The sequence below is a fragment of the Stenella coeruleoalba genome (genome assembly GCF_951394435.1).
Source record: "Stenella coeruleoalba genome assembly, chromosome: 8".
Lineage (NCBI taxonomy): Eukaryota > Metazoa > Chordata > Mammalia > Artiodactyla > Delphinidae > Stenella > Stenella coeruleoalba.
In genome coordinates, this window is record NC_137154.1 from 45,124,776 (window position 1) to 45,139,587 (window position 14,812).

The 14,812-nt window shown below is 38.1% G+C and overlaps 1 protein-coding gene across 4 annotated transcripts in view; it reads left to right on the forward strand.

Moving 5' to 3' along the window:
- SBF2 (SET binding factor 2) overlaps positions 1 to 14,812 on the forward strand; it is a 472,518-nt gene that overhangs the window by 82,924 nt on the left and 374,782 nt on the right. For all 4 annotated transcript variants that reach the window (XM_079929044.1, XM_079929040.1, XM_079929042.1 and 1 more), the window contains exon 2: positions 9,246 to 9,331. In XM_079929044.1, the coding sequence (XP_079785170.1) occupies positions 9,246 to 9,331 (86 nt within the window). The remainder of the gene's footprint in view (positions 1 to 9,245; positions 9,332 to 14,812) is intronic.

Here is a 14,812-nt window from a genome sequence, read left to right on the forward strand (position 1 = left end):
TTTCCCTATTCTGTGTAGTACATCCTGTAGCCTTTCCATTTTATACATAGTAGTTTGTACCTCTCAGTTCCCTACCCCATCCCGCCTCATAGCAAAAATAGAGACAGACTCACAGGTATAGAGAACAGACTTAATGAATTGCTTTTTAAAGCATGAAAGAATGTCTGCTTTTAAGATTTTTCTTTTGGATATACCATTACTTATCATTTTATTTGGATTCTCAAGAATTACATTTCTCATCATTGAACTTAAGTGATGCTGCTATTATGTCAAAATAGGAATAAGAGGGCTTCCCTGGTGGCGCAGTGGTTGAGAGTCCGCCTGCCGATGCAGGGCACACGGGTTCGTGCCCCGGTCCGGGAAGATCCCACATGCCGCGGAGCGGCTGGGCCCGTGAGCCATGGCCGCTAAGCCTGCGCGTCCGGAGCCTGTGCTCCGCAACGGGAGAGGCCACAACAGTGAGAGGCCCGCGTACCGCAAAAAAAAAAAAAAAATAGGAATAAGAAATATCTCTGTTCCAAAATTTGGAACTTTTTAGTTTTTCTAGCCCTTATTTCCTTAGACTCATGACCTGATTTCTAAACAGTATTATTTTCTTCCCTAATCTTTACCCATTGTTATACTGTGCCTACATCTGTCCTTTTATTGACAAAACTTAATCATTTAAGTGCTGTTTAAAACCCCAGTTCAAGTTTTAAATGTCCTCACAGCAGGTTTTATCCTTAGCACCTAACACAAGGCCTGGCATTGTTATTGTTGAATAAACGAATTGCTGTAGTAGTCTGCTTTCCATATTTTTTTGGATTTGTCCTCTTACAGTTCTGCCCAGTTTTCCAGACCACAAAAACTAGTAGCTTGTACTAAAACTCGTTCTAACCATTGCTTTCTGTGGCAGTTCATTCTGTTTTTTTCTTTTTTTTTTTTTGTGGTACGCGGGCCTCTCACTGTTGCGGCCTTTCCCGTTGCGGAGCACAGGCTCCAGACGCGCAGGCTCAGCGGCCGTGGCTCACGGGCCCAGCCGCTCCGCAGCATGTGGGATCTTCCTGGACCGGGGCACGAACCCGTGTGCCCTGCATCGGCAGGCGGACTCTCAACCACTGCGCCACCAGGGAAGCCCCATTCTGTTTTTGATAGTTCTCATTCTCACAAGGTTCTTCCTTTATATTGACTCAAAAATATCTCCTCTGAATTATAGTTTTTGGCTCTAGTTTGCTCCACTTTATCTTCTTCCACATAATAGCTCCTTACATATTTGGAGAAAGTTCTCATATGTGCTTCTTAACTTTTTAAAAAAAGTTTTCTGACTAAATCTTTTTATGTAAAATTTTCCAAACCCTTTACCAGTTTGAAAGGGCTTGATTTATCAGAGTGCCTCTTACAGTGTATTATACTTTGGATTCTTTACTGACAAGGAATCATAGGTCCATTCTAGCTTAAGAAGGAGGAATATCATTACAATACTTCAGAAGTTTGATGACAGATGCAGCAGTGCTGCCAGAGTTTACTGGAGGTAGACCTGTTCTACTGGCAAGTCTCTGCCGGGGTTTCTCCTGTTCTATAACTGGCTTGACGCCCTGTGGTTGCCTGAGCTCGCAAGTCTTGATACATCTTTTTAGCTCCTTTAGTCTCTCATTTCTTCTATTCAAAATTTCCTAGCAGAGAAATCAGATTTGTCTAGGATACCTTTTACAGCCAGGTCACTTTGGTCATAAGTTGCTTTCCGGTTTATAAATGCCCTTGCCCACCTAATAGTCCCATTCATTGACTCAACAAGTATTTTATTAAGTATCTAATATATACTAGTAGTTGTTCCAAATGCCTGGGATACATCAGTAAACAAAGCAGGCCAAAATCACTGTTTTCACTCTAGTGAGGTGAGACAGACAAGTAGCAGTAAATGTGATAACCAAAATAATGATTTCATAATTTCTCTTTGGCTGGTGAGAGGAGAGACAGGATTGTGTGCTTCTGAGCATGACTGCTGCCCTTCATTGAGCTGTGGGTGGTGCCATTTTCGATAGAAGGTGATATGGGCAGCTGGACTTCATGAAACAAGTCTAGTGTAGATAACCACTGATTGTTGTTTAGATAAATGATCTAGTTGTTTAGATAAATATACAGAAGATTTAGCGAATTATGCATTAGAGTAATTCTCAAAGTTCAGAGTCTGTGTTAAACAAATTAGTATATATTTTGTACGTTTACACTTTAAGCATACACAAGCCACTTAAACGATTAATTTTTGTCAATTGGTACAGTCAACAAATATCAAGTATCCTGTTTTGTATAGAGCAGAGTATTACATTTCTTCACTTAATTAACCCCTACTAATTCTTCAGTTCTTCTGCAGATGAACTTCTTCCTTATACAACTCCGCACCTATAGCATACTACTTAGTAACCCCTGAGAATACTATTTGACTTTCCTGGGGTCATCTGGTAAGGCTAAAACAGTCATTTTGACTGAGTGGTTGGATCATCCTAGGTCACTTGCTAATCCTTGTGGCTGGGTTGGGTAGTCTGGCAGCCCTACTAGGACCCAAGGGAAAGTGGCTTACCACACGTAAAGGAGGGAAAAGTGTGCCTGATCACGCCAGTATTTCCTCACCCTTCCTAAATTTGTTTGGGGCAGTTTGTATAGCATTTGCACTTTTTTTCAAAGAAGGCTATTTCCAAATGTGCTGGTATCCTGCCAAGAGTCCCCCTTTTTATGTATGAACTCCATTTGGTCATCATATTTCTTATTTTTATGATAGTAGAAGAGTAGAAGAGTAGGGGCTGGAAAGAAAAACATGAAGGCCTTGACTAATAACCGTCCCCTCTTTTTTTTCAATTTAGCTGCATGCAATGCAGTGAACAACCACAATTTTGTCTGCTTAGCACCTCTCCTTTCTAAGAAGTGGTCCCGTTTCTTTTGAGGAATTTCTCTCTCTCCCTACCCAGTCACCCAGCCCCATTTAATACATAGAGCAGATAGGAGCTGCTTCCACAGCCACTCACTCTGACTTACATGACCTATTTCATCTCTGGACATAATTATCAGTCCACTGGTGGACATTTGACTCTAGAACAGTCTTCCTTCAATGTGGCTTGCTCCTCAATGTAAAAGGTCATCTTGTCAGCATTCTTAAATACAACCAGTACTTCCTATAAGAATGGTTTTATATAAATTATATAAACTTGGGAAATAAGTTTAAACATTCAGACTAAACTCTTAAAATCCAAGAAACAAGGATCAGACAATGTTTGTTTACTTCTGTAAGGTATTTTCCTAAGTTCCTCAAAAGTTGTTAGCTGCATCAGTTTACATATTTGATATTCAAAACCAAGTTATTGTAGCTCTTTCCACATTTTACTTGTGAAATATCATTTTAGCATATTTATTTTCGCCTTTTTATAACCTAATTTCCATTTACAAATAACATTATCATATGAAATCTATCACTCATGAATCGTATTTCTATGTGCACTTATAAATGTTACATCAGCATTTCAAACTAAGCTTTCATATTATTGAAAGACTGCATATCACTATGAAATCAATAAATAATATGCTGCTCCTGGAGAACTTTTGAAAGTTATGCTCCTGCTTACAAGGAACTTTTTTACTTCTCAAATTGGCACTAACTAAAACATTTTAAAATAACAGTTGTTGGTGAGGATGTAGTGAAAATGCCAGTCTCATTCTTATACACAGAATGTAAAAAAATTATTAATACCTTTCTGGTGAGCCCTTTGGCTTTGTGTGAGTCTTTAAAATTTTCATATTCTTTGATCCATTAGTTGTATATCTAAGAATTTTTCGGGCAAAAGTGAAATGAGGATAAAGATTTATATAGAAAGATGTTTTTTGTAGCATTATTTATAATAGAGAAAATAGAAAATGCATATTATGATCAAGGGCCCATTATAAAATATTAATAGTAAAGCATTATATAAATCTAGGTTTAGTATTATCTCAATTCTGATGAAAAAATACATGTATGAAAAAAGCCTAGGATAAACCGTTAACAGTAATTGTCTTCAGGTTTGGGATTATGGGTGATTTCTTCTTTATATTTTTATATATTCAAAAAATTTCCTGCAGTTAACATTTGTTAATTTTATAATTATTGAAAATTAACGTGTTAAAATATTTTCTGAGCCTGCAATGCATGAAGTATGACTTTCAGAACTGAATAAACAATATAGGAACACCTGGTTAAATATGATGAGATAAATAACATGCATTTCTCTCTTTTTTAAAAGAGAGGAGGGCTTCCCTGGTGGCGCAGTGGTTGAGAGTCCGCCTGCTGATGCAGGGGACACTGTTTCGTGCCCCTGCGCGTCCGGAGCCTGTGCTCCGCAACGGGAGAGGCCGCGACAGTGAGAGGCCCGCGTACCGCAAAAAAAAAAAAAAAAAAAAAAAAGGAGATGTAAGCTTAAAACAATTTCTGTCAATATTAACGAATCTATTAAAATAAACATTTAGCTCCATGTGAGCTAAGTGCGAGGCATTCAGTATGCCAAGTACTTGGGCATATAAAGATGGTACTAAAAGAACAAGAAGCTTTCTGTCATTTCTTCTGTAAAGTTTTCCATGGTTTCTCTGCTACGTTAGGTTAGGTTCTCTTCTATCATTGTACTTACCATGATATACTGAAATTATCAGTTCATTTTTCTGTTTCTCCTAATAGCTTATCAGTTCCTTGAGAATAGGGGCCATATATCTTTTTCATTGTGTATCCCAGTATCTAGTAATTTGTTGAATTAGCCTTGATGTGAATGTAAGAAGTGGTGATGCTTGAGGTGGATTTTGAAAACTGAATGCCTATGATAAATCACTTTTAGTTTACTTTACTCTTTTTTTTTTTTTTTTTGCGGTATGCGGGCCTCTCACTGTTGTGGCCTCTCCCGTTGCGGAGCACAGGCTCCAGACGCGCAGGCTCAGCGGCCATGGCTCACAGGCCCAGCCCCTCCGAGTCATGTGGGATCTTCCCGGACCGGGGCATGAACCTGTGTCCCCTGCATTGGCAGGCGGACTCTCAACCACTGCGCCACCAGGGAAGCCCTACTTTACTCTTAATGAAATCCTTTATTCTCCTATAATACGGGTATATGAAGAGTTACTATACTGCAGCAGTTGTTAATTTTAGTATATGTGCTGCCGAAGTGAGCACAGTTGTTAATTTTAATTGAGAATGTTTTCATTTTGCCTTTGTCAAACGTGACCTCGGTTTTAGCAGATAGTTCAGAGTTGGTCAGTAAAATGAACTTAACTTTCTGTTTATCTTTTAAAGGTAAGATTTGGTCATAAAGTGATTTTAAAGTCTAGGTGAGGGCCGGGGGAAGTTCAGTTCACAGGGATGAGGATGAGAGATGATAGTGAATTTTTTTTTTTAAATTGAATCAGATGTTCACCCTGACACTAAAAACCAGAAGAAAATATCACAAAAAAGAAAACTATAGACCAGTATCACTGATGAACATAGGTGTAAAAATCCTGAACAAAACAGTAGCAAACGGAATCCAACAGCACATTAAAAGGATCATACACCATGATCAAGTGGGATTTATCTCAGGGATGCAAGGATTCTTCAATATATTCAAATCAATCAGTGTGATACAGCACATTAACAAATTGAAGAATAAAAACAATATGATCATCTCAATAGATGCAGAAAAAACTTTTGACAGAATTCAACATCCATTTATGATAAAAACACTCCAGAAAATGGGCACAGAGGGTACCATATATGACAAACCCACAGCAAGCATCATACTTAATGGTGAAAAACTGAAAGCATTTCCACTAAGATCAGGAACAAGACAAGGATGTCCACTCTTGCCACTCTTATTCAACATAGTTTTGGAAGCCCTAGCCACAGCAGTCAGAGAAGAAAAAGAAATAAAAGGAATACAAATTGGAAAAGAAGTAAAACTGTCACTGTTTGCTGATGACATGATACTATACATAGAAAATCCTAAAGATGCCACCAGAAAACTACTAGAACTAATCAATGAATTTGGTAAGGTTGCAGGATACAAAATTAATACACAGGAATCTCTGGTATTCCTATACACCAACAAAAATCAGAAAGAGAAATTAAGGAAACACTCCCATTTACCACTGCAACCAAAAGAATAAGATACCTAGGAATAAACCTGCCTAAGGAGGCAAAAGACTTGTACTCAGAAAACTATAGAACACTGATGAAAGAAATCAAAGATGACATAAACAGATGGAGAAATATACCATGTTCTTGGATTGGAAGAATAAATATTGTGAAAATGACTATACGACCCAAAGCAATCTACAGATTTAGTGCAATCCCTATCAAACTACCAATGGCATTCTTCACAGAATTAGAACAAAAAATTTTACAATTCATATGGAAACACAAAAGACCTCGAATAGCCAAAGCAATCTTGAGAAAGAAAAACGGACTTGGAGGAATCAGCCTCCCCGACTTCAAACTATACCACAAAGCTACAGTAATCAGGACAGTATGGCAGTGGCCCAAAACCAGAAATATAGATCAGTGGTACAAGATAGAATGCCCAGAGATAAACCCACTCACATGTGGGCACCTAATTTACTACAAAGGAGGCAAGAACATACAATGGAGAAAAGGCAGCCTCTTCAATAAGTGGTGCTGGGAAACTGGACAGCTACATGTGAAATAAGGAAATTAGAACACTCCCTAACACCATACACAAAAATAAACTCCAAATGGATTAAAGGCTTAAATGTAAGGCCAGACACTATAAAACTCTTAGAGGAAAGCATAGGAAAAACACGCTTTGACATAAATCAGAGCCAAGATCTTTTCTGACCCACCTCCTAGAGTAATGGGAATAAAAACAAAAATAAACGGATGAGACTTAATTAAACTTTAAAGCTTTTGCACAGCAAAGGAAATCATAAACAAGACAAAAAGACAACCCTCAGAATGGGAGAAAATATTTGTAAATGAAACAACAGACAAAGGATTACTCTCCAAAATGTACAAACAGCTCATGGAGCTCAATATCAAAAAAACAAACAATCCAGTTAGAAAATGGGCAGAAGACCTAAAGAGACATTTCACCAAGGCAGACATACAGATGGCCAAGAGGCACATGAAAAGATGCTCAACATCACTAATTACTAGAGAAATGCAAATCAAAACTTCAGTGAGGTATCACCTCACACCGGTCAGAATGGCCATCATCAAAAAATCTAGAAACAATAAATGCTGGAAAGGGTGTGGTGAAAAGGGAACTCTCTTGCACTGTTGTGGGAATGTAAATTGATATAGCCACTATGGAGGACAGTATGGAGGTTCCTTAAAAAACTAAAAATAGAACTACCATATGACCCAGCAATCCCACTACTGGGCATATACCCTGAGAAAACCATAATTCAAAAAGAGACATGTGCTACAATGTTCGTTGCAGCACTATTTACAATAACCAGGACATGGAAGCAACCTAAATGTCCATCGACAGATAAATGGATAAAGAAGATGTGGCAATATATACAATGGAATATTACTCAGCCATAGAAAGAAAGAAAATCGAGTTATTTTTAGTGAGGTGGATGGACCTAGTGTCTGTCCTACAGAGTGAAGAAAGTCAGAAAGAGAAAAAACAAATATCATATGCTAACACATATATATGGAATCTAAAAAAAAAAATGGTACTAATGAACCTAGTTGCAGGGCAGGAATAAAGAGGTAGACATAGAAAATGGACTTGAGAACATGGGGTGGGAGGGCAAGCTGAGGCAAAGTGAGAGTAGCGTCGACATATATACACTACCGATATAAAATAGTTGGCTGGTGGGAAGCAGCAGCATAGCACAGGGAGATCGGCTCGGTGCTTTGCGATGACCTACAGGGGTGGGATAGGGAGGATGGGAGGGAGGCTCAAGAGGGAGGGGATGTGGGGACACGTGTGTGCATATGGCTGATTCGCTTTGTTGTGCAACACAAACTAACACAGTATTGTGAAGCAATTATATTCCAATAAAGATCTATTAAAAAATGAAAAAAAGTAATGAAGCTATCAGTGAAGAAAAACAAAATTTGAATCAGGTGTTAAGGTTTCCTTTACTTAGATGTCCAAATAATCAGAATGTTGTTGTTTTTACTTCAGAGTGAGTTGGAACAACATGTAGAATATGCAAACACATGAAGCCCTTAAAAAGGATTGAACAGGGACTTCCCTGGTGGTCCAGTGGTTAAGACTCTGCGCCCCCAATGCAGGGGGCCCGGGTTTGATCTCTGGTCAAGGAACTAGATTCCACATGCTGCAACTGAGAGCCCACGTGCTGCAACTAAAAGATCGCGCACACGGCAATGACTGTCCTGCTTGGGGCAACTAAGACCTGGTGCAGCCAAATAAATAAATAAATAAATATATTTTAAAGTATGGCAGAAAGCAAATAGGCCTAACATGTAGTCTCTAGCCCCAGATTACTCACAGATTATATCCCCAAAGTTCAATTTTAAGTTGATCTGGTTTTTAGTGTCACAGGGTAATTTTATAACAATAATGCTATATATAGTCCAATGGTCTTCAACCAGAGGCATTTTTGCCCCCCCAGAGCACATTTGGCAGTGACCTGGAGACATTTTTGGTTGTAACAACTTGGTGATTGTAGGTGGGGTGCTATTAACTTCTAGTGGGTTGAAGCTAAGGATGTTGCTAAACATCCTATAATGCACGGGATAGCTCCCAGCCCCCTGCCTCCAACCCAACAAGGAATTATCTGGCCCAAAATGTCAGTAGTGCTGATGTTGAAAAACCCTGTCTAGACAATGGTCAAGTTCCCAGGCCACTCTAAAAATCTTTATTTAACCCAAAACAGTGCTTATAACCCATAACTGAAGCTTAGTGCTAATGGTACCATTTCATTTGTCACTTAAAATTACTTTGTCTCCATAGAAAAGTTCTTCTTAAATATCAACCTGAGATACTGAGAAGACGGCTTTCCTTACTGGGAACAAAGTGCAGTTGCTCCCATGGTGTGGAGACTCCAATTTTAATGCCTCTGTCTGTTGTTCCTAGCTTTTCATACGTGTTACTCTTTTGAGAGTCTATAGGATAGGGATTGCCTATCATTTCAGTGTTATGTTTAGAAGGTAGTTGTAGACCCTTTAAAACTTGAAAATGTTTAATCAGTATATTCAACAAATATTCATTTAGAAATAAGTATTAATATAATGAGTATTCAGATTTTTAAGTACCCTATAACCAAATTCACTTTGATTTTATTAATAGGGTCAGGAGCAGGTCTGGGGAAAATAATCCAGAGGTTTCCACAGAAGGACTGGGATGATACACCTTTTCCACAGGGAGTTGAACTGGTAAGTTGGTATTGTTTTATTGTACTTTTATAATGATATTTTTCTTTTCATGTTTCATTTATGGTTATATTTATGTTGCAGTTACTTTTAAATAATTTGGTGATTTAACTGTAACACATTATTAGAAATAATCGCCCTAATACAGTAAACTTTGAATATACTGATTCTGGAATGTCTGTTTTGCTGTTCTTTTTCCTGTTTAATCTTCTCTTTAATATTAAAGATGAAATAGATGATTTTTATATACCTGGAAGCTGAAAAATTCCTCTGATTCTTTTAGTCACAATCTTAGCCTAGTAGCTTCAGTGATAGTGTGTCACTAATCAAATATTTATTATATTTTTTTCTGAAAATTTCTAGGTCGTTGTTTTAGTGACAACTAAACAAAAACACAGACAAACAAAACCAAAGGTTGGTTTAATAGTGACCAGTCATGGTTTGAGTTTGGCCTTGAAATCAGAATCTGAATTCTTTCTTTCCAGTTACAGAATCTGTATGTTGCTTTATAATAGTGCAGTTCAACTGCTTTATTTTTGTCAGCCGCTTTAAAGGAATTTAATGGTGGAGCATAATTTGTGATGACCAGGACATTCTGTCTGGTGGTGGATCTATGGTGGTAAAATGAGACTGAGAAGATGATCACTAAAGTATTTTTCAATATGACTATAAAGTTTAGAGAATGCATATATGTGTGTGTGTATGTATGTTTGTGTATTCACTTATATTGTGTGTATGTTTACATACACACACATATACATGAGCAGTGTTCATCAAAGCAGTTCTTGTTGAGCGATCATTTGGTATAATATGACAATGAAGAGGAGACTGCCTGGGTTGAAATCCCACCTGTACGGTATGACTTCTAACAAGTTACTTAACTTCTTGAACAGCCGTCTTCATCTATAAAATGAGGATAATGATAATAGTAATCTCATAGGGTTACTGCAAAGGTAAAATGGGAAAAATATAAATAAAATGCTTAAAACAGTGTCTTCCATAAAGTAAGTGCTCAATAAATGAGGTAGCTTGTTAATGTTATTATTGTTACTGTCATTGTTGCTGTTTGTTTGACATATTGCAGCACCTCCCCCCGAGGAAGAATTGTTCATTCTCTTGTTAGCCTGGATCAGAAATATTTATTAGGAATAAAACTGATGTTGAAAATTACGAATTTTCTTGTCCTAGCAAATGAGTGTCCATTTCTGCCTCACTGAGGATAAAAGGTACATTTCTAAATGCTTAATTTTGATTGTTAAACCCAGTTTTGTAAAGAAGGCTGTGGATTCTGTAGACACACAGAGAGGGTAAATCTTGAGTTTAGGCATTAAAAATGGGGAAAGAACGTGAGGATCTTTGAGATAATAGAAAATACATAGTGGTCTCTGCCCCCAGTTCCTGGCACAGAGCTTCTGAAGTCCGTCTAATTTCTTAAGTGTTACGAGTGTCTTTGATCCCGGTTCCTGACACAGGGTTCCTGAAACCTTTGTAAGTTCCTGGGTGATATGAATGTCTTTTGTTCTAATGAGGCGACTCTGGGTGGGCTCCTGGATGGCTCCTGGATGGGGGCTGGTCACTGGAAAGACCAAGCCATGATTAGAAGCTTGGAATTTTCAGCCCCATCTGCTATTCTCTTGAAAAGGGAGAAGGGCTGAAAATGGAATTAATGATTGATCATGCCTACGTGACGATGTCACCATAAAAATCCCCAAAGTTGGGATTTGGAGAGCTTCCAGGTTGGTGAAACGTGCACCTACTGGGAGGGTGATGCACCCCAACTGTACAGAGAGAGAAATTCATATGCTTGGGACCCTCCCAGACCTCACTCTGTGTATCTCTTCATCTGGCTGTTCATCTGTATTCCTTATCATATTCTTTAATAAACTGGATAATGTAAGTAAAATGTTTTCCCGAGCTCTCTGAGCCACTTGAGTAAATTAATTGAATCCAAAGGGCTGGAGGTCACGGGAACCTCCGATTTATAGCCAAGTCGTACAGAAGTTGTACTACTGTACAACCTACTTGCAACTGATATCTGAAGTGGGGGTCAGTCTTGTGGGACTGAGCCCTTAACCTTAATCAGTGAGTTAAATTGTAAAATTGTAGGACACCCAGCAGGTGTCGTGGATAATTGCTTGTTTGGGGGGAAAAAACCGCACACTGGGTGACTAGAAGTGTCAGACGTCAAGTGTTCTGGGTAAGGTAAAAGTTACCACACAGATGGAGGAGAAAAGTAGGTTTTTAAGAGAGCCCTTGTATTCCTTTCTCTTCTCTTCCACATGCCTGCAAATAGTAATAATTGGTCTTATGGTGTGGATAACTGGTGTTTGTACTATTAAAGCTTTTAAACTCTGCTTCACTGTCCTTTTTAGTAATGATTGAAAGGGGAAAATTTTGGTACTGGAGACCTTTTAGAACTTTTTGTGAGTTCCTACCTCCCCTCACATCAATGTGTGGATGGATATAAACTACATCAGTTTGAAAATATGAACAGTGAACCACCTTCATAAATTTCAAGAACAGCAGACATTATTGGGTCAGAGAGAGATCATGATTTGACTCTAGCTATTTAGCTATGACTGAGAAGGAATAATTTTTGTGTTTTGAAAGCTAAGGCATAGATACTGTGATGCCTCTGATATTTCTCCAGTAGTGGTGGAGAGACACATGTTGATTTTAATAGTTAGTAAATGGATATTTTTTCTTTGTGTGACAGACATTCCCATGTTCAAGTGCTGTCAGTGCCTCTCCAATAACAAGTAGAGCCGTGTGCTGCTGGATTGGTGAAACCGAGGTGTTAAGAGGTAGCATAACTTTTCCTCACCTAAGATCTTCCTAGATGACATCTTGGCTGATTCTTCATGAAGCATTTCAAGATTTTGGGAGCCAGATTAATATTTAAAGAATATTTGAAGTGCTGGATTACATTGGGAATTTTTTCTTTTAATTTTTTCGTAACTGATAGCAATTCTCATCATCTAATGTCTATTGTGCTTTGTCAGGTACAGAATAAATTTGTTTATCTAACAAAGCCCATTTTTAATTTTTATTTAAAAATTTTTTAAATTTTATTTTATTTTTTTATCTTTTGGCTGCACTGTGTGACACGTGGGATCTTAGCTCCCCGACCAGGGATGGAACCCGTGCCCCAGCAGTGGAAGCACAGAGTCTTATCCACTGGACCACCAGGGAGGTCCCCAAAGCCCATTTTTAAAACATAATAGAACATTAACTGTTAAATTTTTGTTGTCTTATTATTTATGGCTTTGTGCTTTACTTTATATGTTAGGGAGGTGCAACTATTCTGCATGTTAACAGCAATAATTGAGTAACTGTGATATACTGTGTAATCTAGAGCAACTCCTGCAACTTCAAGACCAGAGATAGGCCTAATAAAATTTTAGTCTAATTGAAGGTGATTTGGCTCAGAGCCTAGGTGGTTTTTTGATTCCAGGGTGGTAGTGACCCTTTTGTGATGATTTACATGGAAAAAAATCTTACCCTACCAAGGTGGTAGTAGTGGAACAAGTTTTTAGCATGTAACATTAATGTTAATATCTAACAGTTACATACAATTCACAGACTGTGATGAACTCACACATTAGATGATTAGAGGTAGTATATCTAATTTAAAGGTAGGTAAATTGAGGATTAGGAAGTTTTAAATGGTTTCACTAAGGTCTAGCAGCTCAATGGCAGCAGAGCTAGCATTCAAACCCAGGTTTTTTGACTCTTAGTCTCAGCCAAGATCTGAGAGTATTCTGAGAGTATTCTCAGAGTGACACTTTAAGCTATGGTTAGCATTTGGACTTTAATGTAAGTGCAAGATCTGAAAACAGGATTCTATAATTTGGAAGAACTGAGGTTCAGAAATGTTTAAAAGCATGCTGTGTTAAAAGAATGCTGTGTTGCCTCTTCAATAAGTGCTGCTGGGAAAACCGGACAGCTACATGGAAAAAATGAAGTAAGAACACTCCCTAACACCATACACAAAAATAAACTCAAAATGGATCAAAGACCTAAATGTAAGACCAGACACTATAAAACTCTTAGAGGAAAACATAGGCAGAACACTCTATGACATAAATCACAGCAAGATCCTTTTTGACCCACCTCCTAGAGAAATGGAAATAAAAACAAAAATAAACAAATGGGACCTAATGAAACTTAAAAGCTTTTGCACAGCAAAGGAAACCATAAACAAGACCAAAAGACATCCTCAGAATGGGAGAAAATATTTGCAAATGAAGCAAATGACAAAGGATTAATCTCCAAAATTTACAAGCAGCTCATGCAGCTCAATATCAAAAAACAAACAACCCAGTCCAAAAATGAGCAGCACACCTAAATAGACATTTCTCCAAAGAAGATATACAGATTGCCAACAAACACATGAAAGAATGCTCAACATCACTAATCATTAGAGAAATGCAAATCAAAACTACAATGAGGTATCACCTCATACCAGTCAGAATGGCCATCATCAAAAAAGCTACAAACAATAGATGCTGGAGAGGGTGTGGAGAAAAGGGAACCCTCTCGCACTGTTGGTGGGAATGTAAATTGATATAGCCATTATGGAGAACAGTATGGAGGTTCCTTAAAAAACTACAAATAGAACTACCATTCAACCCAGCAATCCCACTACTGGGCATATACCCTGAGAAAACCATAATTCAAAAGAGTCTTGTATCACAATGTTCACTGCAGCTCTATTTACAATAGCCAGGACATGGAAGCAACCTAAGTGTCCATCGACAGATGAATGGATAAAGAAGATGTGGCACATATATACAATGGAATATTATTCAGCCATAAAAAGAAATGAAATTGGATTATTTGTAGTGAGGTGGATGGACCTAGAGTCTGTCCTACAGAGTGAAGTAAGTCAGAAAGAGAAAAGCAAATACTGTATGCTAACACATGTATGGAATCTAAAAAAAAAAAGTTGGTTCTGAAGAACTTAGGGGCAGGACAGGATTCAAGACGCAGACGTAGAGAATGGACTTGAGGACACAGGGAGGAGGAAGGGTAAGCTGGGACAAAGTGAGAGTGTGGCATGGACATATCATACACTACCAAATGTAAAATAGCTAGTGGGAAGCAGCCACATAGCACAGGGAGATGAGCTCGGTGCTTTGTGACCACCTAGAGGGGTGGGATAGGGAGGGTGGGAGGGAGATGCAAGAGGCACTGGATTTGGGGATATATGTATATGTATAGCTGATTCACTTTGTTATAAAGCAGAAACTAACACACCATTGTAAAGCAATTATACTCCAATAAAGATGTTAAAAAAAAAAAAGAATGCTGTGTTATTAGAAACCAACTTCACTTATTTTTTTCGGAGGATAAACCTGGGTTCAGAGCATAGTATTAGACTTGAAATTATTTTCTGTTGCCATCTTTCCTGCCCACACAACAAGTATTTCATGTATTTAAATTCTAAATGAAAGGTATTGTAAACAGTGCTGCAATGAACAT